This window comes from Stegastes partitus, unplaced genomic scaffold (assembly GCF_000690725.1).
Source record: "Stegastes partitus isolate 25-593 unplaced genomic scaffold, Stegastes_partitus-1.0.2 Scaffold18, whole genome shotgun sequence".
NCBI classification, from domain to species: domain Eukaryota; kingdom Metazoa; phylum Chordata; class Actinopteri; family Pomacentridae; genus Stegastes; species Stegastes partitus.
The window spans coordinates 228,690-252,645 of record NW_007577749.1 but is presented as its reverse complement, the minus strand read 5'-3'; the positions used below and the strand labels follow the sequence as shown (position 1 = coordinate 252,645).

At 43.1% G+C, this 23,956-nt stretch overlaps 1 protein-coding gene across 2 annotated transcripts; it reads left to right on the top strand.

Moving 5' to 3' along the window:
- Window positions 1–13,388: 13,388 nt before the first annotated feature.
- Window positions 13,389–21,883, top strand: ldlrad4b (low density lipoprotein receptor class A domain containing 4b). Of its 2 annotated transcripts, XM_008291873.1 has the most exons (3): window positions 13,389–13,537; window positions 15,106–15,156; window positions 19,774–21,883. In XM_008291873.1, exons 1-3 carry the CDS (start codon window positions 13,424–13,426, stop codon window positions 20,365–20,367), a joined length of 759 nt encoding a protein of 252 aa, XP_008290095.1. In that variant the 5' UTR covers window positions 13,389–13,423; the 3' UTR covers window positions 20,368–21,883. The 2 variants fall into 2 exon arrangements, with proteins under 2 accessions (XP_008290095.1, XP_008290104.1); XM_008291882.1 differs by lacking the exon at window positions 15,106–15,156.
- The last annotated feature ends 2,073 nt before the right edge of the window (window positions 21,884–23,956 follow it).

Genomic DNA, 23,956 nt, shown 5'->3' with positions numbered 1-23,956 from the left:
AGCAGTGATCAAACACGCTATGTTGTGGACACCTGTTTTCACATACTTTCCTGTGCTGTGGCTGTGGCGAGTCAGCTCAGACATCCTATTGCATCAACTTAAAATGACACAGACAGCAGCTTTAAAGTAGAGCTGCAACATATTTATCTTTCAGGCACTAATGCCAACAATTTGCTTGTTCAGTCAGACGTGAAGACTTGCTACTTCTGGTTGCCTTCAAAGATGCTAAACTGTGTATGTTTAGTTTGCTGGTTGTGGGGGGAAAAAAAGCAACTGGTCTGCACAGAACATTGACGTCGCCCAAATTTTGTGGATAAATTAGCTATCGCAGACGGCTAGGCAGACCTTATTGCCCACCAAAAGTGTTGGACATCGATAGTAACTGCAGCCATTATCAGAAATCTGGTGGAAAATCCTGAAACAAGAGGTGTGTAACAGAAATGCTGTGATTTTAAAATGGCAAGTTCATCAACCGCTCATGGGTGTGATAATGAACTGTCCACATATAGTGTCTACATAAAGGGTGTTTCAGAGTCACATACACACAGACACGATCATACCGGCTGTACCATTTCTAGTTTGAGCTCAGTATGTCTGTGTAACCCCTGTAGACCCTTCAGCTCCAGTCTGGATGTGTCCCATGTCTCCCAGAGCTTCCTGCGTTCCACCCACAGCATCCCCTGTTGTGTCTGTTTGGCTGATCACGGCAGCCACAGAGAGTTTGCAGCGCATATGCAGCACGCAGCCTACGTCTGGGAGGTGTCTGTTACCCCTACTGATGTTGAAAACCCACTTTAGAGTTGCACGATAAATCCGCCTCTCCTGTGGGGGTGAGGTGCATGGTGGCTGGAGTGGAGGGGAGGTGATGAGGGGGGGGGTGCCTGTTCAATCAAATGAACACGTGCCAGGAAGCACACAGACAGACAGAGAGACAGACAGACAAAGGCCCACTCATTTCTTCCTCCTCCACCCCTCTCTCATCTCCTCTGTTTTGTTCTTTTTTTTTTTTCTGCTGCTCCACTGTTTTGTTGTTCAGTCTCAGAGATGAGACACAAGACGCCACGCTTTGTTGTTTGTCTGCCTTTAACATCTGTCTGCCTTTACCACGTTCTCCCTGCACCTCAATCTCTTCCTCTGCTCTCATCTGTCCTCTCTCGCTCCTATCTTTGTTCCTGTCTCCTCTCTGTGTCCAATCTCTCTGTCTCTCGTCAACCGGAGTTACATTCTCTTTATCCTTCTGTATTTCTCTCTGACTCTGCCACTGTGACACTCTGGCAGCTATCTGCTACTTCTTTCTTTCTCTCTTTCCTTTTTCTTTTTCTCTCTTGTTCTGTTCAGCCAGACCTCGGCATGATTTTACCCTTTTTTTGCCTTCAGCAACAGCCAACCTGTGATGTTAACCTGTACAGAAATGAACACTGCAGAATAATTTTCATAACCCCCCCTGCTAAGTTGACAAAGATCTATGTGTCTGGATGGCTGGCTGAGTTGCCTTTGGCTAATAGGAGTCAGCAGGGTGAGATGCTGTGTGTGTGTGTGTGTGTGTGTGTGTGTGTGCGTGTGTGTGTGTGTGTGTGTGTGTGTGTGTGTGTGTAATCTCCATTAATGTTGGAGCTGGATTTTTTCATTATTGTGCTTTGAGCTCTATTCACTTTGGTAACTTGATATTCTATATTCCTCTTCTTGTCAACAAATAAACCAACAAAGTGTTAGTCTTCACACTTCTTTACCCAGTTTTTGGAACCCAACATCATGTTCTTCATTTCCCCTCAATCATACTGCATAGCTTCATTTAAAAAAGACTGAGTAATCCTAAACATCTGGGCATTATAGCTTTAGCAACAGCTCCACATTCGAAACTGCATTTATTCAGAACTATTTTCAGTGGTGGATTGATACATATTTGTTGCTCAAGTGAGTATTTCTGGCATCAATAAGGTGTATGTGGGACTGAGTCCTAATAACCTACAGGGTGTGTGTTCGTGATAATTAAACAGCATGTTGCCCAGTGCAGCAGTGTGGCTCACTGATGTCTTTGTAATAGTTTTTGGACAACAATGGAGCTCTGTGGCACAGAGGAATAATATCTATCAAGCTTTGGATGCAGACACAGTACTTCTGAGCAGGATGCATTCATTCTTACTTTGGGTCCTTTCATGGTTTATTTAGCCTAATATTAGCTTGCAGATCTGAATTGTGCATGAGTAGGACATCGTAGCAGCGTCGCTACCATACATCTGGCTGCCTGATTGCCACTTTGTCCTTGGTTTCTATGCTTCCGTTTTGCAAGTCCTATTAGTCAATACCCTCCTCCTCCACCCCATGTCTGTCACAACAGCCTACTGCCATGTGTCTGTCTCCTCCAACTGTTGCTGATGAGGATGATGATGCAGTGTATGTTAGCGACGTGGCTAACAGAGCCTGCTGTTGCAAGTCACTGTCAAAGCTCTGCGTTCAGGTTAAAGCATGTTACTACACAACCCCTGCACTCTCCAAATCTGCTCCTGGTTATTATGGTATGCCAGTTAACATTGTCTGATGCCTCACCACCATCCTCCCTGCAGACAGTACACTTCGCTGTCAGCACAGTGTTTCCCTCATTTGTTGCCATGCTCCTTTTGCTTGCAGAAGTGATTGTGGGGGTCAGTGTGAGGAGTGTTGTTGCATGTTTAGACCGATCACATTAACTGTCTTTCTTTGGTCATTTGTTGATAACATGCCAGAAATCAGCATGCTCAGAAATAGTAGAACAGACTCCCCACAGTTCTTTAAAGTAATACTTGTTATCATCATCGTCCATCATCGAGACAAGCAGAGAGTTGATCTCAAGTGGCAGGTAGACAGCCACTACCTGTCCCACCAGCTGTGTTCAAGTAGTAGAGTGTGTTGTCCACTAATTGTAGGATTGGCGTTTCAATACCTGCACCCTTCTGTCCACAGACCAAAATGCCCTTTGGCAGGACACTGGATTATAAGTTGCTACTGAAGGCAGGTGAGCTGCAATTGGTGTATGATTGAATGGGAGGCAACAAATTCCAAATCCAACCCTTTCCTAACCCTAACCCTCATTTTATATCAGAGGGACTTGTTTTTATGCCCCAAAAGGCAGTGGGTCCCCACACTGTGACCATGTTACAGATATATTTCCCCACAACATGAGTTGCACAGCAACACACACACACACACACACACACATACACACTTATAGGCATTTCTGGTCAAACCTTGTTGCAGCTTTGAGCAACATGCAACAGCACACTGAGCTCTGATCAGAAATGTACCACGATCCCCCAACACACCCACTCACACACTGACCCCGGTCAAGACCCTACATACGCACATACACTTGCACACACTCACTTTAACCCTGACATGAGTCTGACCCTCCAGTCTGGTTCAATCACTCAGAGAGAGTGGAGTCAGTCTGGCTTTATGGCAGAGGGGGTGGGGAGTGGGAGGTGGGGGTGTCTAGACGCTATCCTGTCTGTCTGGCTCTGATAATGTACACACAGAGACACACACCTGAGAAACTGCAGGCCGGCTCTGACTGCAGGCGAGTGCGTCTGTGCATGTGAAGTGACATCTCACAGAGCAGATGAATTCTTTAACACTGCCCTCCTCTCTGCTTTACTGCTGTTCATGAATATTACAGCATTGGAATATTGATAATATTCGACTATATTGTAATATTCATGATATGTTATCACAGAGCCCGTCGTTTTTCCTATCTTTGTTCATGTTATATTCATGCAGATGGAGATGATATGGCTACGTTAGTCCTTTTCAGGAGCCAAAGTGGAGATTTATTGCCAGCTCAGCATCGGGTCTCATCTTTATGGCCTACATCAGCAATAATCAAACTTAGTCTCTGTTCAAGGAAAATGTGGAAAAGACTTTTAGCAGTGACACAATGTAAGAAATTCATGTGATATATGGACAGAGAACGCTTGTGACCTGACGGTAGAAGTTAAAAGCTTGACTGTGACTTAAACCCCAGTTTGCGTCTTACCTTTACATTCAGCTTAACAGAGCTAAAAACAAGTCCCTGGTGAGCTTTCAGAAACTTTTAACATTATTTACCACAAGTTTGACAGTATTTCCACAACTCCTTTGACCATTTGAATGTAAGAATATATATTGCAACTTGCTTTTCAAGTTGTATCCTCTTGTGTATTCTAAAGAAAGACATCATGTACTTGATGAATCAGGATAAATCTGAGCAAATAAGTTCCACCTGTTTGGAATAGGAAATGGGCTTGTAATAGGGTCTTCGAGGATCCTGCAAATAACTTCCAAAGTTATTTCTCCAAGCAGTAAAGTGTTTTTAACGATCTTCTGGGAAATCCTTGTTTCATACATCTTGGGTAATGTTTTGGTTCGTTTACCGTCAATTTTTCAAGTAATAGTAGCATTTTACTCACTAGCTAAGTCAAACAGGCTTTAATCAAACCCTCAGGTTATTTGGAAAATGAATACTTGCAATACTATTGTCAAAGATCAACTTCCTGGTTCCTGCTGCTGCGAGCTATGTGCACACAGTTTTTCAGTGCATTGAAGGCTTATTAACCAAAAATAAAGCAGTTTAGATAATCTAACCTAGCATGTTTAGCACCTGTCTGATTGCCTGACCACTAGTGAGTTGCAAGTATCACTTAATTTGTAAAAAAAACAAACAAACAAATAAATAAATAAATAAATCCTAATTATCCTCTAATCTTAATCATTAAAGGTGATCATGTGTCCTGATTACAGTTTTATTTTTCAAGTTCCCAAATGGCAGTCCTGTGAGTGCTACCTCTAACCATGCACAGGTTAGAGGCTTCCTGCTTTGTAGTCCCATTTAGTCTCTGTGGTGCAGCATAGACAGGCTGTCTGATTCCCCTGTGCTGTGTGAGCAAGAGAAGAAGGGATGGATAGATGGAGAGAAAGAGAGAGGAGGGCGAGTGGAGAAAAGAGACAGAGCTGTAATTGTTTGTTCTCTTGTTGCCCTGAGTCCCCATAGCATGTCTGGCACCTCTCTCTCTCTCTCTCTCTCTCTCTCTCTCTCTCTCTCTCTCTCTCTCTCTCATCTCTCGCTCTTTTTGCTTCTCTCCTTTTCTGAGATACTCATTATGATCCCTCCTCCTGTATCAGTCTCTTCCTTTTTCCTCTTTTTCCTATTCCTCACTATCTCCATCTTTTTCCTGACTCAAAGACACCTGTCTAATAGGCTTAGTACACACACACACACACACACACACACACACACACACAAATGCATGTGCACACACATAAACAGACCCTCTCCTCAGGGTTAAACAGCACTAAACTAGTTCATTTATTTCCATGGAGAGACTGACTGACTGTAGTAGAGGAGGGAGGGGGGATTGTAACGAGGCTGATATCTACTACATGCTGTGTCACACACATACACACTTATATTGTGGTCGACTGTTGTTGCCAGGCTGATACCGGCCGTCTAGACGTTACAGTGCACATCTCCCAAGGGAGTTAGAGGTGCGTGTGTGTGTGTGTGTGTGTGTGTGTGTGTGTGTGTGTGTGTGTGTGCGCGTGTGTGCGTGTGTGCGTGTGTGTGTGTGTGTGTGTACCTCATTTCCCCCCATCTCTTCCAACTCTTTTTGTCCCTTCATTACTGAACTCTCTCCTTACCTCTAACTGAGCCAGTCTTTTTAAATGTGCGTGTGCGTGCAGTACTTGTTTCCTCTCCCTCCTTGTCTGCTTCTATCCTTCTCTCTTTCTGTGTGTGTGTGTGTGTGTGTGTGTGTGTGTGTGTGTGTGTGTGTGTGTGCCAGCCAGGTCGCTGCCATGGCGCCCCAGCAGCTCCGGGCCTTGTTGATCACGGCACCGTGCCCAAGGGTTACCATAGCAACGGCAGTGGCAGCAGACAGGGCTGTGTGCGTCTGTGTGTGTCGAAGGAGGACTGTGTGTGTGTGTGTGTGTGTGTGTGTGTGTGTGTGGGCCCAGTGTGGTGGGCAGCAGGCTGTGAACTCAGCAGGCCTCTATCTGGGCAGCAGGAGAAGGACGAGCAAGTTGGAGCAAAGAAAGCGTCCTTTATTTTGGTCTTTCTGCCTCTTTCTGTACTTAACACATATATTTTAATACAGGTTTATAGTTTGTAGATATACTCATTTCTTAGTGAGACAAGAAAGCCCACAGCCAGTGTAGACTATGACTCGGGGACCAGCACAACGGCACAGCACTTGGAGCACTCCTGCTACCAGTCATGTCGGAAGTGGTGCAGCATTTCCCAGTCAAGTGCAGTTTTGATTGCCAGGTGTGACTCTGAGAATGTTTTTTTTTCATGACTCAAATCTGGAGTGCAGCAGGAAACAGGAAATGACTGCAGAGGAAATAATCCAGCTGCAGGTTTTTCATGAGCTTAGCTTGTGCTAGGTAATGTTTAAAAAAAACAAACCCAAAAAACCCCCACCTCACTTGTTGCCTCCACATTTTGCCAAGCTTATAGTTTTTTTTTTTCATTTTTTCATCTAGACAAAGATTCCAATATCTTCTCCATCTGTTTTCTGCTGTCCTGTCATCTCCCAGAGCCACACCCGGTCAAGCTGCATTTTCCTACAGATTCCATAAACTGCTGCTTTCAGCTCTGGGACTGTGTGCTGCTTGACTGCAAGGATGGAATTCATGACAGATGAAGCTCAGTCTCTCTTCTATCTGCAAGAAAAGACATTTCCTTTGCTGGCAGGAGTAGCTCTCTCTGTCTGAATTAGCAAGCAGCTAGCGAGCCATTCCTGCATGCGCAGGCTCTACTGTCAGCACACATCCACTCTAAAACCTGAATCACAGAATACATTCTCATGGTTTTGGACAAAAGACTGCTCCTTTGTGCAAACTAAACCAGCCAGGCCCAGTTTTCTCACGGAAGCGTCTAAGGTCATCCGAGCTCAAACGTTAAGTTTATTGAGCAATAACAATGTTAGAGGCCCCAGCTGAGTGTATGCAGTCTCTATAGATAGCCATTAGCCTGATTTTCATTTCAGGGCCGAACAGGGTAAGATTGTATGCCCTCATTAGTCATAGAAGTGAGTTTCCCCCAGTGTTAACTGTTCCTTGTTGCCAGCAGGAATGTATCTGCAGTAGATATGCAGTGTTAGTTTATCCAAGTTGTGGAGAGCTCTGCATTGAAACAGACTATTGCTGGCCAGTGTACTGTGCTGAGGCAGACAGACATGTCTGCATTGTCTTTTATTTTGAATGGGTACAGCTTGTTAATTGCAATACACAACACACTTTCTAATGCACAAAATAGCTTGTATCAAGGCCTTTGACCCAAGTGTGTGTTTCAGATTGTGATGTCATTATATATATTACTACAAAACACTTTCCCATTCTCTGTAAGTGCTTTCTATCTGCACAGGCAGTATTAGTTTTATTGTGAAAGAAAAGACATTTAAAACTGTGTGTCCTGGTTACACTGGATAATTTACAGAACTCTCTGTCAGCACTTTTCAGAGGAAGTATTTCTTTGGGGGAATAAAGTTAATTGACCCTTGAAGGCGCACATAATTCATCACTGCAAAACTTCCATGTCAGTGTGTCTTCAGACAGTGTTGTGCTCTGATGGCGGCTGCTGTTGTCTGCTGTGCTTCTGACAGCTTCTTTTCAGTGGCAGGTCAGCTGAACTGTCTGACCTCCTACCGGCCTCTCCCCCTCTCTCTCACCTACACACACACACACACACACACACACACAGAGGTCAAAGGGCCGTCATTGGGTCACTGTGTGTGTGCACTCTCTCTCCATGCTGTTTACCCTCTCTTTGAGTGTTTGGCTTTTTGAATTGGGACAAGCTGCTGCTGCAGCGGCTGTTTGTCTCTGGTAGGGCCAGGTATCACACCTCAGTACTCTTCAGCACAGACATGTGTGTCTCTTGCGCAGCGTTGAAACTGCCAAGTAAAGAAAGCCAGTATGTAAGGTTCAAGTGCTCTGGTTGTGTGTCATTCTTCCTCACTCTTCCATCTTTTCCTGTCAGCCTTTTACTGCTGATGATCAAAATAAAAGTTTTGTTAAAATTAATATATTCCTCAAGATGCTGTTCATAAGCTGGCATCAAAATTGAGAAATTGTATCAAACAAAGCACATGGTTAAGTGACCCACCGATCGACAGAAAAGTAATTGGCAAAATTTATTATAAGCAATTCAGACATTTGTCAAGGGTCTCAGCTTATCAGATGAGAGAATTTGCAGATTATCTTTATTTTAGGTTATAGTAAACTAACTTTAGTTTTCTTTTTTTTCTTCAAACCAAAGAAGACATTTGAAGATGCTGCCTGTGGCTGTGGGAAAACAGGATGTGTTTGTGATTAGATTTAGAACACTAAATGCTGAATTTTGTTCATCAGAAAAATAATCTGCAAATTCATAGATCATGAAAATAATTGTTGGTTGCAGCTATGTCAACATTAGTATTTTATTTTCTGTATAGGATTCACTTCTTTGTCATAAAAATGGCTGCAGTTCAACAAAGAAAGTCCTAAGAGGATGTGTAAAGCTGCACATAGTTAATAATTGTACTATTTGGAAGTGATGAGGGTCCAATTTTGTAGAATATAGATTAGTTTTGTTATATTTGCTGCCTGAAGCAATTGTTCAGTCCTCAGTTAAATAAAAAATAGCTCACTTGGGTGGAAAAAGGTCTGTGAAACGAGCACCTTGGAAATTTTGTTTACAAGTATACCCAATAAATAGAACTAAACAAACATAACCAAAGTCTAGACAGATGTCTCAAAGACTTGTAGTATAACATGGTCACTTTCAGGTGATTTAAATAAACTCGACAGCCTCTCTCCTCACCACAGCAGTAAAAACGACGGGACGGCTGGCTTGCAATGCAAATGATTCAGCCTGCTGAAGGAATAAGGGTGCTGCAGACGCCGGGCTGATATTGTTTTGACAAGTGGATTACTGTTGTAATAACATCAGACTGGTGCTGGTAATGCAGACTGCCAGCACACACTGTTCTCTGGCCCGTGAGGGAGCCCGAGCTGTACACTGTGTTCTGGAGCCTCTGAACTAGGGTGGATACTGGGGTTCAGGCAGGATAGGCCTCCCCTCGTCCCTGCCTCTTCCCTCTCTTATTTAATTTCTCCTCCTCCTCCCCACACTTCCTTCCTCCCTTCTCAACTCCTCCTCTGGCTTCCTTCCTCTCTGACGTTCAGAGGAGAGACCATTAACTGCAGCCGCTGTACTTTTTTTGTTGCTTGAACTGTAAAAACATTAACTTGTGCTGTAAAAACATCCCCGCCTGTACTTCAGAAGAAGTACGCCGGCTTTGAGTCTGATTTGTGTGGCTTTTACAACAGAAGAAGGCAGAGTATGTGACATTTATCCAGCCGGCTTACAGAAGGACCTGGTTGACTTGGTTTCCCAGAATGCCGTTCTCTGAATGAGAGCTTCCCTCAGTCCCCTCCCTGTGGCTACTGTGGTGAGCACACAGGCCCAGGCTGGTAGTAGCTGAAGCTCCCCAATCAAACAGGCAGCCTGGCAACAAAACTTCTTTCCAGCACCTTTCTCTTTACATAGAGGTCGCATGTACCCAACCTGGGGACTGGGACACCTTGAGAGTGAGACTTTTTTTCATATATTTGCTTCATATCTGTTCTAGCTGTGTGGGTGTATGGATGGCAGCGTTGGTTTGGTCCAGACTCAGATATCTCAACTATTTGATGGATTGCCATGAAATTTTATACATACTTTCTTTGTCCCCAGAAGACAGATGCTAATGACTCAACAACTTAATGACTTTGAAGTGTCTTGACAGCAGTTGGATGGATTTGCGATGAATTTTGGCACAGACATTCATGGTCCCCTCAGGGTGAACTGGAGTTAATTGGTGATCACCTGATGTTTCATCTAGCACTACCTGAGGTGGAGTCCTTAGATCAAAAGAAAAAGTCTTTGAAACTGAAAAGTTTCTAGACTAGGAATAGGCTCAATCTGTGTCTGGAAAACTTGTTTATTTTTAATTTTTGACAACTCGTATAGCTAGGCAGATCGCAATCAGCTTTATAGCAATAGATATATTGTGTGCACTGGCCCTGACTGACTGACAAGGGGTACTGCTTGGCACTGCTTGACTATGAAGGTTCACAAGCCAAAAGCATTGGGAGCCAGTAAGACAGAGGTTCACCAGATCTAAAGAAAAAAGTGTAAGGGATTATGATGGTTTTCTGTCAGTCACAGTCACTCTCCGTCGTAGCTACTTCACTTTTTCCACTTGAATGTGATGTTTATGACTTTACCAGGGGGTCGTTTAGCACAGTTTCTGTTCTTTACCGTCACTATCAGCAGTCATACCTGCTCCACAATACTGTAGGTGACTCATATTGTGACAAAGGGTGTGAGAAGCTAGTTAGTCCATAGTTTCCCTTTAGACAGAACTGTGAGACTGAGTGCCCCAGTTTACTGGCTTTAAAGAATAGTTAAGTATTTTTGTCCCTTTTGATTCCTTATTCTAGTAAATGTATTAATATGATTGGTTTCAGTCATTTCATCACCTCACTCGTCACTTTTCTTCTCACTAAAGTAAAGTTGTAAAGCGTGTCTGTCGTTGTTGGTTTCCAGTAAGCGGCTCATTCCTCCACTCTCTGGTGGTTAATGTCGGTTGGTTTTACTGGCTTAGGTTTCGTTCCTTCGCAGCGTTTTTTTTTTTTTTCTTCCCTTCCCTGTGGTTTGTGCAAGTTGGCCTTGTTCCTTGGAGTCCTACCCCACCCGTCCCCTGTGGCTGCTGTGGTGCAGCACAGGCAGGTTTGGGTGGGTTTACATTTCAGCTCAGGCTCGACTATAACCCACTCTAATGCAGACGAATAAGCCTGGGAGGATTACTGAAGACTGGGATAGGTCGGGTTTAACTGGGCTGCTTTCATTTTTAGTCTTCTTCTTCTTCTTCCACCATGTTTTCACATTTTTAGTAAGAATTCCCAAGTTATGTCATGATTACATTTTATCCATTGCTTCTTGTTTTAGGTTTTCACAAACTACTTTATTGTATTTATCTGATCCCATCATTGCTGTGTCAAAAGCTGCCCAGATGGATTGTGTGTAATGTGCTCCAGAAATTGTTTTCTAGAGAAAGTGTTCACCAGAACTGTGGCATTGTGGCTCAAATAGCTGAGTATACATCACGTCATTGTTCTTACAGAGCTACACAAGGACACAAACTGTACAAACATGCACACACATAGAAAGTGCAATGAACTTCTAGCAGTGAGTAAGAGTGTGAGTCAGAGGTCAGCCTGGATGCCAAGTCCAGACAAGGTCAAGACTTCTGCTCAGAACAAACAGACAACACACAACAAAGGAGTCTCAGACTGCAGAGAGGGAGGCAAGCAGGCAGGGGATGGAGAGAGAGAGCGGGCAAGCAGGGATAGGCAGAGCAGGAGAGACTCTGGAAGTGGGAGACAATGAATAATAGGAAACATGGAAAGAATGATGGTGGGTGAGGGATGAATGTAAGACAAGAGATTGATGAAAGAGGAAGGGAGAGTTGGGAGAAAACCAGAGGAGACTTGTGGGAGCGTAAGATGAAGATGGAGGGATGGGGTTAGAGGAAAGATGGATAAAAGCGATGGGGGGGCAAGTGGAGATACAGGCAGGGTTTAACGAGAGGGAGTGGGAGGAAAATGAAAATAATGAAACAATGAACAAGAGACAAGAGGCAGACGTGACTGTGAAGCAGCGATCATTGTGTCTCCCAGTGGTGCCCTGATCTTGGAGGTCATCAGTGTGTGTGTGTGCGTGTGCGTGTGCGTGTGTGTGTGTGTGTGTGTGTGTGTGTGAGACAAAACCACATTCAGCATCTCCACAAAGCAGCCAGTGTATGCTGGGACAGACTCGCCTGTCTCAACACTCATCTTTTTCTGTGATTTGAAGCTTTCCTTTGTAGGATACTCAGGCAGACACACAGGCATCCGTGTACTGTATAAGCCACACATACACTCACTGTGGCTGTGTGACAGGCTGACTTGGAGTTTGACTTGTGCTGCCCCCTGCTGGTGAAAACATATTAGAACAGTCAGAGAAGAGCATAATTCGGGGTTCTGTGGATGCTTAAAAGTCGGTAAAAGCTTTCAGAACACTGACTTTCCCATCACAAGGTCCATTTGTTAGATGATCTGGAGCTGATAATCATATCACATGGTCTTCATCAGCAGATAGACTTTAGAAAGTGCTCCTGAGTTTGTATATTTCTTTGTTCAATAGGTCTTTTTCTTAGCCGAGATGTAACATGTAGGAAAAGCACAGGTGTTAATAATAACATTAACAGTGTTGTGTTTATGTAAGCCATGACTGACAAGCTCTCAGGATTTCACAAGAACAGCAACAGTGTGAAATCTGGGTTCCTAAAACTGAAGCAGCTAAATGGAATGCAGCCATTGTTCATTTTAGTGAATGACAGAAAATGTTTTAGCAACTGTTCTGATATTAGATTTGTCTTTTCAGTGTGAATGTGAATTGAATGTTTTGGGGATTTCGACAGTTGGTTGGCCACATTTGAAGACATTATATTTGGTTCAGGGAAATTAGAATGCAGTGTGTTCACTATTTTGTGACATTTTGTCGACAAAATTAATCAGCTAATTGAGAAAGTTACCAGCAACTTAATTGCTAATGGAAATTGTCGTTTGTTGCTTTCGTATGTGCTGTAATTGTTTAGAGCTGTGCTTTTTCACAGGACTTAATGTCTTCTGTTGCACAAGGATGAAGGACTGAATTCTGTAATCAGAGGTTGGCTCTTAGATTGGGTTATGGTTGTGAGATTGATGTGATTCTGAGCTTATCACATTAAGATTAAGAGAACAGGACGGAGGAGGAAAACACATGCACACACGAAGCACATTATTAGGAATGCCCATGCAATCTAAAGCAATCCAGTATTTTGTTCTGCAGTATATTCTAAGTTTACAAAGCTTCTAGGTATTTAGTTGTTGTTGTTGTCACTGTCAGCTCCACACTCAAAAGAATACTGTAGTGAAAGTGACAATGCAGTTTTAGGCAAATATGCCAAAGTTAGCAAGTTTTAGCTTCTTAAAATAATCAGTGAAGATTTGCTGCTATTCCTTGTTTTCTGTGGAAGGGTTAGCTTGTGCTCTGGGATATTGATATAGTGATAGAATTTTTTTTTTTGCAATATTTTTGTAATTGTGTAAGTAGAATGAATAATTGAGTAATGTAGATCGCAATTTACAGATAAATCGATAATGACAATAACCATTGCCTGTTGGCAGTACTTTTAATCTCATGTCAAACCTTTGTATGACACAACTTAGGTTTTCTGAAACTGTGTTCATTCAGCGATGTGAACCTCCATCCCTGATAAACGTTTGATGCTAATCCTCCTCTCTTCTTCCATGTGTTTGTGCAGCTGAACTGGAGTTTGTTCAGATCGTCATCATCATCGTGGTGATGACAGTGATGGTGGTGGTGATCATCTGCCTGCTAAACCACTACAAGCTCTCCACCTGGTCCTTCATAACAAGGCAGAGCCAGGCCCGCAGGCACGACCATGCCCTACAGCAGGTTAGTAACATTGTGTGTGTGTCTGTGTGCAAGTGTGCAGGAGACGAAAAGAGACTGTTTGTATTGGGTTGTACTTAGTCGCTCTGCCAGTGCTGTTCTCCAAGCACCCATGCCAGTAACATTTTTGATCTAAACTGATAGCGAGTGAAATGCTGTGTGTGTGTGTGTGTGTGTGCGTGTGTGTGTCTGTTCATCTGTTCTCACTGAATGTCCCTGCCTAGTCATTGTGACAGTACATTTCTGCATTTCTGAAGCAGGACAAACATAGCTTACCAGTATGTTCCCAGTAAAGCTGCGCTGAGCTAAATGAATCCTTTTATCCCAGTCGGAGTTTCTGTCCCAGTTTCACTGAGGTAACAGCTTTGCTTCAGTCTGTTAGGTGAACTTGCTGAATTGGTTTCTTCAGAGCCAGACTCTGTCAGGCCTTGATGTTTAATTCACTACAGCGCCGTCTAGACAGCAGCGGCTCTGCCCCCATACTGACATGTCGACACTCTGGGACAAACACACACACACACACACACACACACTCTTGCTTATACGCACATTGCAAAATTGCATCCAGGGAAATAGGCTCAGGTACAGAATATGATGCATAATTATCTTCAGCTTCGAGACCAGCATCTGAAATGATTCCAGCTTGGTTGTTTCATTACGGATTATTTACATTTAGCTAGTAACCTCTCATCTTCTCTCTTTTTTTTTTTTTATTTCTCCCGACTCTCTGTACTCAGTACTGTCCAATCAAAGCAGAAATTATGCAAAGAGAAGCAGACACAAAGCAAAAAATGCCATAAATGCAACATCAGAAAGCAACAAGCAGAGAAAGCCCTGTAGCAGAGATAGAGCAATTTGTAAGACTAGCCAGTGGCCTTTGCCCCTAAAAGACACATAAATAAATAGGATTTATGCATGTTTGTCCTCCGTTTCATGTCTCTTTTTTTAGACTAAATATTATAGACTGTGCAGTCTGAGAAAAGATCCTCAAGTCAAATGTAGACCAAGGGAAACTGCAATTATTTGATAGTTGTTTTTCTTTGTTGTTGCTTTAATCCAGACTATTTTTAAGACAGGAGCCGTCTGGCTTTTGTTGTCCTCACTCCCAAACAGGGCAGGATTTTGGGTTTGAAGCCACCAGGCGTTTCCCTGCGCTGCTGTTTCATCTTTCATGTCCTCATTAAGTTGTTACTTTTTGGGTGTTTTTTTTCACTCTCCTCATCTTTTTTCAAGCAAAAAGAATGTTTCATCAGCCTAATTGTTCTACATCAAAATCCATCTTAGACATAGAAAACAACACAGCAATAATGTTGTACATCACTAAAAGTTTAGCAGCAGCTGTAAATCTAACATGCATTAGATACATTATCAAATGCATGTCAAAGGTTCAAGAAGATCAGTTTAAAGGTCAAAATACACAAACATATTAGTGAAAGTTAGTCACATTCCAGCACAAAAATTCCTCTAAAACTCAAACATAAACATTTCCCACACTTCAGACAGGTGTAGAACAATCTGGGAACACTCTAAATCTTAGCCTTATTCTTTGTTTTGTCTGTCTCGATGTGTAGGATGGGTGTCTGTGGCCTTCAGACAGTGGTTCTCGACAAGGTGCCTCAGAGGTAAGACTACCACCACACTGACCCCTGTTAAACAAGTCATGGATGTTCTATAAGAACTGGATGTTGGAATGAAAGATGGCTGTGCCCGAATCCAGTTCCTTTAATACATTTGCAGGAAGGACACAGACCGAGCCAGGCTGTAACTACACTCAATACAGTATATCCAGCCACTAAGACTGTGTCTTACAAAAAATACACTTTGATAAATTTACAGCTGCATGGACTGAATAACATTTCTGCGCAGTCACAAGTCTGCAGACGGGTCATTTTCTAGCATGTAGCCACTAACCAGCTAACTGAATTACGACGGCAAGCTTATTGCTCTCGCTGAATCATTTTCTGCGACAGCTACTGTTTTCCTGGCTATGTGTTTGAGCTTATCATTGGCAACAGCCCCAACTCTTGGCTGTTTGACATGATTTCCCCCTGCTTTCATTTCTGCAGGAGGCACTCTGCACTTTTGCTTGTCATGAGTTTATTTCTCCCTCCTGTTAGAGGAGCCTTTGGAAACTTCTGCAGATTAAACAGTGCTAAACTAAACACTGTTAGAGCTGATGAACTCTGAAAGACTCTATAAACAGACATGAAAACACTTGCTAGCCTAGCATCATTGATGCTATTTTGGTACTCTTTCCATTCAGAAAGAATATTTGAATTTACAGTGGTCACTCAATATAAGCCTCACGAGTATTCAGGCCAATATTTTGCTTTTTTTCTGTTCATCCAACTTAAGCACTGTGTAAAAAGTTGGGTAGGGCTTGACAATATAATCTAAAACTTAAATCAACATAAATTGACACATTCTCAGTCATGATAATATTTGCCAATATTTTCTGACTTGTGCTTTCTAATTTTTTTTAATGTTTTACCAGAACAAACACAGTGTGATCAGCTGAATTGGACTCATCATAGTATTTAACACTCAGAATTGAGGTTACAGTTTTCTCCTGTGGTTCTCATGGATACCGTTTCAATAGTAATGACATGTTTATTAGCAGAACTGGTGATGGATACATGACAGTATTTAAAGTCCTGTCCGACACTCCTGTGATCTGCTTCGTTAACTGGTTTACTAAAAGTCTTATCTTTGAAGATGCTCACTGTCCCTGAGTACTACTGTCAAATGACAATATGGGGAAGACTTTGGCTGACTAGTAGTCATTAATTGAAACCAAGTCAACTAGTTTGTTATATTAATTTCATTTTGTAAATATATTTTTTGGGGGCATCAGACATTGTTTGAGAGTGTCAGAGAGTGTATAAGTAGGCTAACATTATTGACACTATGCTACATTACACATAAATACAAAACCACATCTAATAACGCTTTTTAAAGTATGATTACAAGCATACGTACAAAGCGAGCCACAGTAACGCTGGCAAAAACAGCAGGCTAATGATTCTGAATGAGTCTGAAAACAAGCGAAGAGTTTGTTAATAAGTCTGATCATATAGTGCACCTTGAGCCCCAACCAGATCAGTTCCAGCACTAGAGTTAACTATATTTCTGATGAAACCCTGAGTTTGCGACTGCGTTTTTTACCCACCGATAATGAGCTCACATTTCTGATTTCCTGCCCAACATATGTAATTATTATGTAGTTACTATCCAATAACTGCAGGGACCAACTGTGTAAACAATAATATCTGTTATTTCCCTATTTATTTCCTGTGACCAACCAATCAGTCAACTAACACCCCCCCTCATCAACTCACGTTTGATTGACTGTCAAGGACAACCCTACTTATAATCCCCCGTGTTACCAGTACTTCATAGATTTCGTCCATGTTTCTGTTCTGTGTCCCGTGTGGCGTCACCAAACAAGTTCGTCATTCAGATGTTTTGTTCCATAAAACAAGCTCTTGGCGCCATAAAGCAATCCAACAGTACTATTGATTTGGTTTCTGTGATCTTATTTCTGTGTTGTAAAAGCTACTCAAACTATATAATATGCAAAAATTTCACAGGGTGGTAACTAAAATGCATTAAACACTTCAACATTCAGAGGCAATGTAGAAAAAAATCAAGTCTGTAATGAGGCAAGTTAAAGGAATTAAACAGAGCAAAAAAAGATCTGAACCACCTCAGATCTCTTTTGTCTATTCTACATGTTTTACTTGCTATGGTATAAATGACATCTCTGTCTCCTCTCACCTCTTTTTTTCTCTCTGTGTTGGCTTATTTATAAGGGCTCGACCCTCTATAATTGTTCTGTGGTTACAGGAATAGAGACGGGGCACAAAGATCCTGACATTTGCGTTTTGGTTGCTTGTAAATATTTGATCATCCAGGAATTGGAGCTATTGCACTGGGTGCAGCTGGCACAATACTCCAAACGAAGTCGAAATTGGCATGTTCTCAAAGACTCGTGAATACAGAACTGCAAACAAACGCCAGTATACTCAATGTGACCGGTGATCTGTTTATTTAATGGTGTCCATGACAGATGGAGGAGCTTACAAGTCGCAGTGGGAAGAGACGCTTTGGGAGAACACGGAGTTCAAAGAACGCTCAAAACCGAAACCAATCACATGCTAGCACTGTAAAGTTGCAGTTCTTTACATAGATGTTGGGCTGTCCAGTCGGACATACTAGGGCATTCTGTGTAAAGCAAACAAACACACCAGATTTGCTTTCATGTGGAGTGTACTGCCAGCTAAAAGCCTCTTGTGCAAATAAAACTAACAGAGAAGAATAAAGAGATGTATGAGGTTTGGATGGAGAGAGGAATGAGTGAAAGGTGCATGTTAAGGGAGTGAGAGAAGAAGAGGTTCAGAAGACTGAAAGGAGGTAAAAACAGTGTCAGCACTGAAGCACCCACAGAGACCCGGAAAAGAGGAGAAGGCCATGGAGACACAAACACAGAGGGAGATGCAGCCAGTGAGTGTGGGTGGCTGATAGATGCAGGGATGGGGGCTCTGTGTGTGTGTGTGTGTGTGTGTGTGTGTGTGTGGTGAGGTGGGGGTGTGCATGGTTTTTGGTGCGTCATTAATCAGCAACACCTCCCCTGACACTGTCTAGACAGCCGTCTGAGAGCTGCCCTGCTCTGCTGCGCTCTGCTCCCTCTATCAGCAACACACCTTTCTCCCCCTCCGTCTGTCTATCTGTCTATCTACACTTTCTCTCTCTCTCTCTGTTCTCTTCCTTTATGTCTCAGGCTCTCTGTTTCTCTCCTTGCTCTCTTTATCTCCATGGCTTTTTCTTCTCCTTCTCCTTTCCATGCTCTCTTTCTCTCTCCTTATCTCAGTAGCCTTTCTTTTTAATCCTTTCAGTTCCACTCTTTCTCTTCCTCTGTCTCTCCATTTCAATTGCCCTGATCCTCTACCCCCCCCTCCAGGTTTTTTCCCAGTCTGTTGTTCTCTCCATCCAGACTGCCTTGTCAGTGGGGGTTGACTATTAGAGCCACAGTCACTAATTGAAATGGTTTCCCTCTGATAATGACTTGCCACAGTAAAAATGTGTGCAATTGGATAGAAATGTGAGAAATGTAGAAATGGATCATGCCGTCACAGTCTGAAGAGTTAATTGAGGTGAAGATCTCTGACAAAAGCTGGTGGATGAACCGTTGTGTTGGATGTTGTTCTGCTTTAGCAGGGGATCTTTTCTTCCTTTTACTGTAATTACACTTTAGTGTATGTAAGAGCTAATTGCTGACACACTGGTGTATGCTGTTGCTGCTGTAACGGGACAGCGCTCATTGGAGTGTTTGCATTGAATTTAGTTACGCTGCATCAAAATGCATTTTGACAGGTGGTGATGCAAAATGCAGCAACAACTTTAAAAATGTTGCATACTCAGAATACTTCACTCTGCATATTCTATATTGTTTAAATGTGTGAGACTTAACTAAAATAAATCTTTTTACCTTTTGTATCATTTTGTATATTATAGTATTTCTTACACAGGGAGGGTCATGCGACTCCATGCCTTGCCCAACATTTACATTTTTTTATTTATTGTTTCCGTTGAATAGTACAGAAAATGTCTGTACCGGTTCTACCCTCTGATTGGCTTGTGTGCATTACAGCCCACCTCCAGAGTATATTGTTGAAGAATGTCTCTTCTAGAGTATGCACAGTAAATATAAGCACAACAAACATGCTCCTACAGCTCCTAAGAAATCAGTACTTTTTTTGTTGATATTCATAGTTTCCGTATTTAATTCAAGCGTAATTGACAATGAAATGATCTCAGCATCTCGAGTCAAAATGGATAATTTGGAGAATTTTCTTACTAAAAGCAAATAAATTTAGTTTTGAAGTTTTTGTTTTGTATATAAAACAGTAAAAAAGTTTATTGCACTGAAGCTCAGTTTGATTACTTTTCATCATTTTGCACATAATTGCAGTGTTGTGTCATATATCAGTATCAGAAACTTTTTTGTGTGTTAATATTATGATGTTGATTTTTGCCTGTTGATGCTCGCTAACTCATACCCGACATCCTTTTTTTCTCCTCTTCTTTCCCTCTTTCCACCTTCCTTCCTTCCTGTTGCCCATATCTTCTCCTTCTTTCCCCCTCCTCTTCCTCTCTCCCGCTCCTCCCTTTCCCTTGACTTTTCCTGCCTCTTCCTCTTTCTATCTCTGTCTACTCTTCCCTGTCTCTGTCTCTCTCAGGTATTATACGCTCCGCAGGCCAGGGATCGCTTCACTGCTCCCTCCTTCATGCAGCGCGACCGCTTCAGCCGCTTCCAGCCCACCTACCCCTACCTGCAGCACCAGATCGACCTGCCGCCCACCATCTCGCTGTCAGACGGCGAGGAGCCCCCGCCGTACCAGGGACCCTGCACCCTGCAACTCCGTGACCCCGAGCAGCAGATGGAGCTCAACCGTGAGTCGGTGAGGGCACCGCCCAACCGGACCATCTACGACAGTGACTTGATCGACATGGGAGGAGGCGGTGGCCTGGGAGGGGTGGGGGGAGGAGGGGGAGGCGTTGGGGGAGGTGGGCCAAGGCCACCTAGCAGTAACTCGGGCATCAGTGCGGCCAACTCCAGCAGCCATGGGCGCATGGAGGGTCCCCCACCGGCATACAGCGAGGTGATGGGCCACTACCCCGGCTCAGCGTTCTTTCTACACCAGCACAGCAATAACCAGAGGGTAGGGAGGCCGGGGGGGCCGGGGAGCAGGACGATCCAGCAGCAGAGCCAATCAGAAAGCACAATAGTACCTGCCAAGGCCAAGGACGGCCAACCAGAGGACCTGGTGTGAAGAACAGGGGAGGGGCGGGTGGCGCCCACCTACCCAGACTGAAAACTGTCTCTCTTGTTCACCCTGATCACCTGTAAGCAGTGGTCTCTCTGTCTCTCATGTCCTCTCTCCACACTCCCATGCACAAATAAATATCAACCTTAGCGACAACGAAACAAGAAGAGAGAAACCAAGAGTTGATTTCATTTCAGTTTCTTTCTGACGTTAATAATTCAAACTGCTGGGGCAGGATGTATGCACTGCGTGGAGACTTTTTGTTCCTTCATTTTGAGAAAGAAACACACTGCTAGCACAGATTGAAACAATTCTCTCATTTCTGCCCCCTCGGGTGACAGCTCGGTCCCCGGGAAAAGAGGAGGATGTTTTTCCATTTTTGTTTTATTTTTCGGACCGGGATCTGTGCACAAAGCAAGAACTGAGAATCAAGGACTTACAGAGAACACAACAAAGCAAGAGACTCACAAACCCAAATCTTAGTGCCAAGGTTCACGAGGAAGCAAAATAAAGGGGGAAAAAAAAGACTTGTTCTAACATTCAAAACACAAAAAAGAAAAGTTATCTAAAAGTTGCACTATCTTTTTGTTGTAAAAGAGAAGAGGGAAATGATGTTATGTGATGATGATAATGATGATGTTGTTTTTTTTTCTTTTCTTTTTTTAAAAATTTCCTTTTGTTTTGTTTAGTTTTTTTTTTGTTTGTTTGGGGTTTTTTTTTTGTTTTGTCCTTTTCATGAATGGACTGATTGACTGAACTTTGGCTCCAAAGTTGTTTAAACAGTTGGGAGCAAAAAAACAAAACAAGTATTATAAGCTTATGTCCTTTTTTGAAAAACGCAAGAAATACTCGTACCCAGCCTACAACATCTCTGTCTGCTTACACCACAGGCACAGTGAGACTTAGTAAGAGAATAACCTTGTACTGCTTCACGTCTGTGTTCACTTTAGCCTTGTGGGGGGAAGAAATCTGCCTTGTGACCAGCCACTGGGTGGATCAAAAATGTCTTACTTCCTCTCGTATTTTATTACAAAGATTTCGAGGTGGATTTCCCCAAACCAGAGCAGTTCCTAAACTCTGCTTGGCAAGATCTAGCGTGATTCAAAATTAGTTTTGTGGGAAATCTGGCCTAGATGGTTGGATATCAAGTAAACAAATTAAAACAAATCTCCACAGTCAAAAACAAACAAGAGAACATATCGAAGTGTCCACCAAGCAGCCTGGTCAAAGCAGATTCTTCTCTTTTCAAATCTGTCCCGACATCTAAGCACCTGACACTTCCTCTTTCCTGTTTCCTTCATCCAACCCCTCTCCACCCCTCCACCCCACCCCCCATCACTGCTCATCTCGACATGCACAGTGCATTCTGCCAACAGCCACACTGAACTCGATCACCTGCCGCCATGACAACGAAAACACAAAGCAAAACAAAACAAACAAACAAAAAAAAAAAAACGACAAAAAATGAAGGCTCAGCTCTCGGTCTTCACGTCTCTAAAGCCACAAAAAAAAAAAAAAAAAAGATGACACAAAGTGACGATTTCTGTCTGCATCCGCCAGCACAGCGATCAGGTTTTAAATGAAAACTGTCTGTGGTCGAAGTCAAAGGGCTATGGGAGGGTCCTTTTTGTAAAAGAAACAAAACCTTTTTGAAAATCTAGCCTTTTTCTCTGCTCATCGTTGCCTTCTCCTCTGCTCTTGCGCTTTCTCTGTCTCTCTTTCTTGTTTGCATTCAGCGCCTGTGCCCCCTTCCTCCTCCTCCCAACACCCTGCTTTCTAACAGTGTCTTTGATAAGCACTGTGTTCATCATCCCTCCTTCCATCCGTGTGCAGAAAAAGTGCGATCAAATGATGCAGAGTCCGCCAAGCCCTTTAAAGTGGAGACTGGAGTGGAGCCCTCGTTTGGCAGCGTGCTAGTGCAGTCCTCTCCTCGCTGTATAAGTGTGTATGTGTGTGTTTGTTGGTCAGACCTCTTAACAACACAGAAAAGCACTTAATGCTCCTGCAGGAGTATTGTGTATGTGCATGTGTGTGTGTGTGTGTGTGTGTGTGTAGCTGAGTGATTTATTAACTGACTGCTTTGAGTTTAGAGATTCAAGGACATTTTTGAGACTGTCCATATTAACACAACATCAGTTAAGCTTTCATTGAAATTTAGTCGGGTGTCTCTTTAAAAAGCCAGAAATGCATGATGGTCATTATCACAGTGCAGAGGTGACGTCACTGGAGACGCTCAATGTTAGTGCATGTCACAGTCCAGTCCTCCCCACAGGTTCTTTTAAAAGCTACATGAGGAAAACGGCAGCTGTATTGGTGACAGTCATGCAGTATTTTGACAGAGAGTCTCCATACTGCATGCTGATACAAAGCAGGCTCTGAACACGAGCCTCAGCATGTTAGCATGTATGCTACAGAAGCTTGTTGTTGGAGTGGAGTATAAATGGACCTTTTTGACCTTCAATGTAATATTTTTCCATCAACAAATCCCATGAAACTTTCCAATCCTGACATTCCTCACTGTCAGCCCCGAGCCCAGTCATTCCTGTTAAAGACACACAGTTTAGATGGACAGAAAAATAGCAGGTGCATCGTGACTCAAGGTGACGTTACTTGCTTTTTCGAGACCTGGTTGGACACCAGAGTCCATCTTTGTCTCGTGTACAACTTGTAATCACATGATGAAAGCTTTGAGCTTAGGTCACATGATCCATCCATCCATTATCTATACATCGCTTAATCCTCACTAGGGTCGCGGAGGGGCTGGAGTCTATCCCAGCTGACTTAGGGTGAAGGCAGGGGACACCCTGGACAGGTCACCAGTCTTATCACAGGGCTACGCTTAGAGACAGACAACCAAGCACACTCACTTTTACACCTACCGACAATTTAGAATCACCAGTTAACCTCAACATGTTTTTGGACTGTGTGGGAGGAAGCTGGAGAACCCGGAGAGAACCCACGCTGCATGGGGAGAACATGCAAACTCCAGGCAGAAAGATCCCGGTGCCCCCACCGGGACGTGAACTGGTGACATTCTCGCTATGAGGCAACAGTGCTACGCCACCTTGCAGCCCAGGTCACCTGTTGACAAACTAAATTTAATAGGCAATGGTAAGCTTTAGAAAAAGGTATTAACGAGGCCTTTTTTTGTCAAACTGTGTTTCCAATATCCAGCTCACAGAAAAGTGAAGCAGTAAACTCCTAACACATCTGGGCACTGTAGTTTTTATCAAACACAACTCAAACCAGAGAAAATATTAAATGGTTTGGGGATCATTTTCAGCTGAGGATTCTAGTTTTCTCGTTGGCTTTTACAGGAACAGGAAGGTGCATGTGGGACTGAGTCCAAATAAGCCGTAGTGTGTTCATGGTAATGAAGAAACCCATCACCCAGTGCAACAATGAGGCTCACTGATGGTTTTTTTGGACAACAATGGAGCTCTATGGCTCAGAGGAATGAAATCTATCAGGCTTTGAGACAGACACACACACACACACACACACATACACACACACACACACACACACACAGTGCTTGTTGGTAGGATCTATACATTGTTGGTTTGGATCTTTTCATGAGATTTGTTGACAAGAG

Excerpts from the sequence above, each read along its gene's own strand:
- ldlrad4b (XM_008291873.1), top strand. The coding sequence starts at position 13,424 with ATGACAGTGATGGTGGTGGTGATCATCTGCCTGCTAAACCACTACAAG. Across the intron at positions 13,538-15,105 it reads ACGACCATGCCCTACAGCAG|GATGGGTGTCTGTGGCCTTC; the intron begins GTTAGTAACATT and ends CTCGATGTGTAG. Across the intron at positions 15,157-19,773 it reads CTCGACAAGGTGCCTCAGAG|GTATTATACGCTCCGCAGGC; the intron begins GTAAGACTACCA and ends TGTCTCTCTCAG.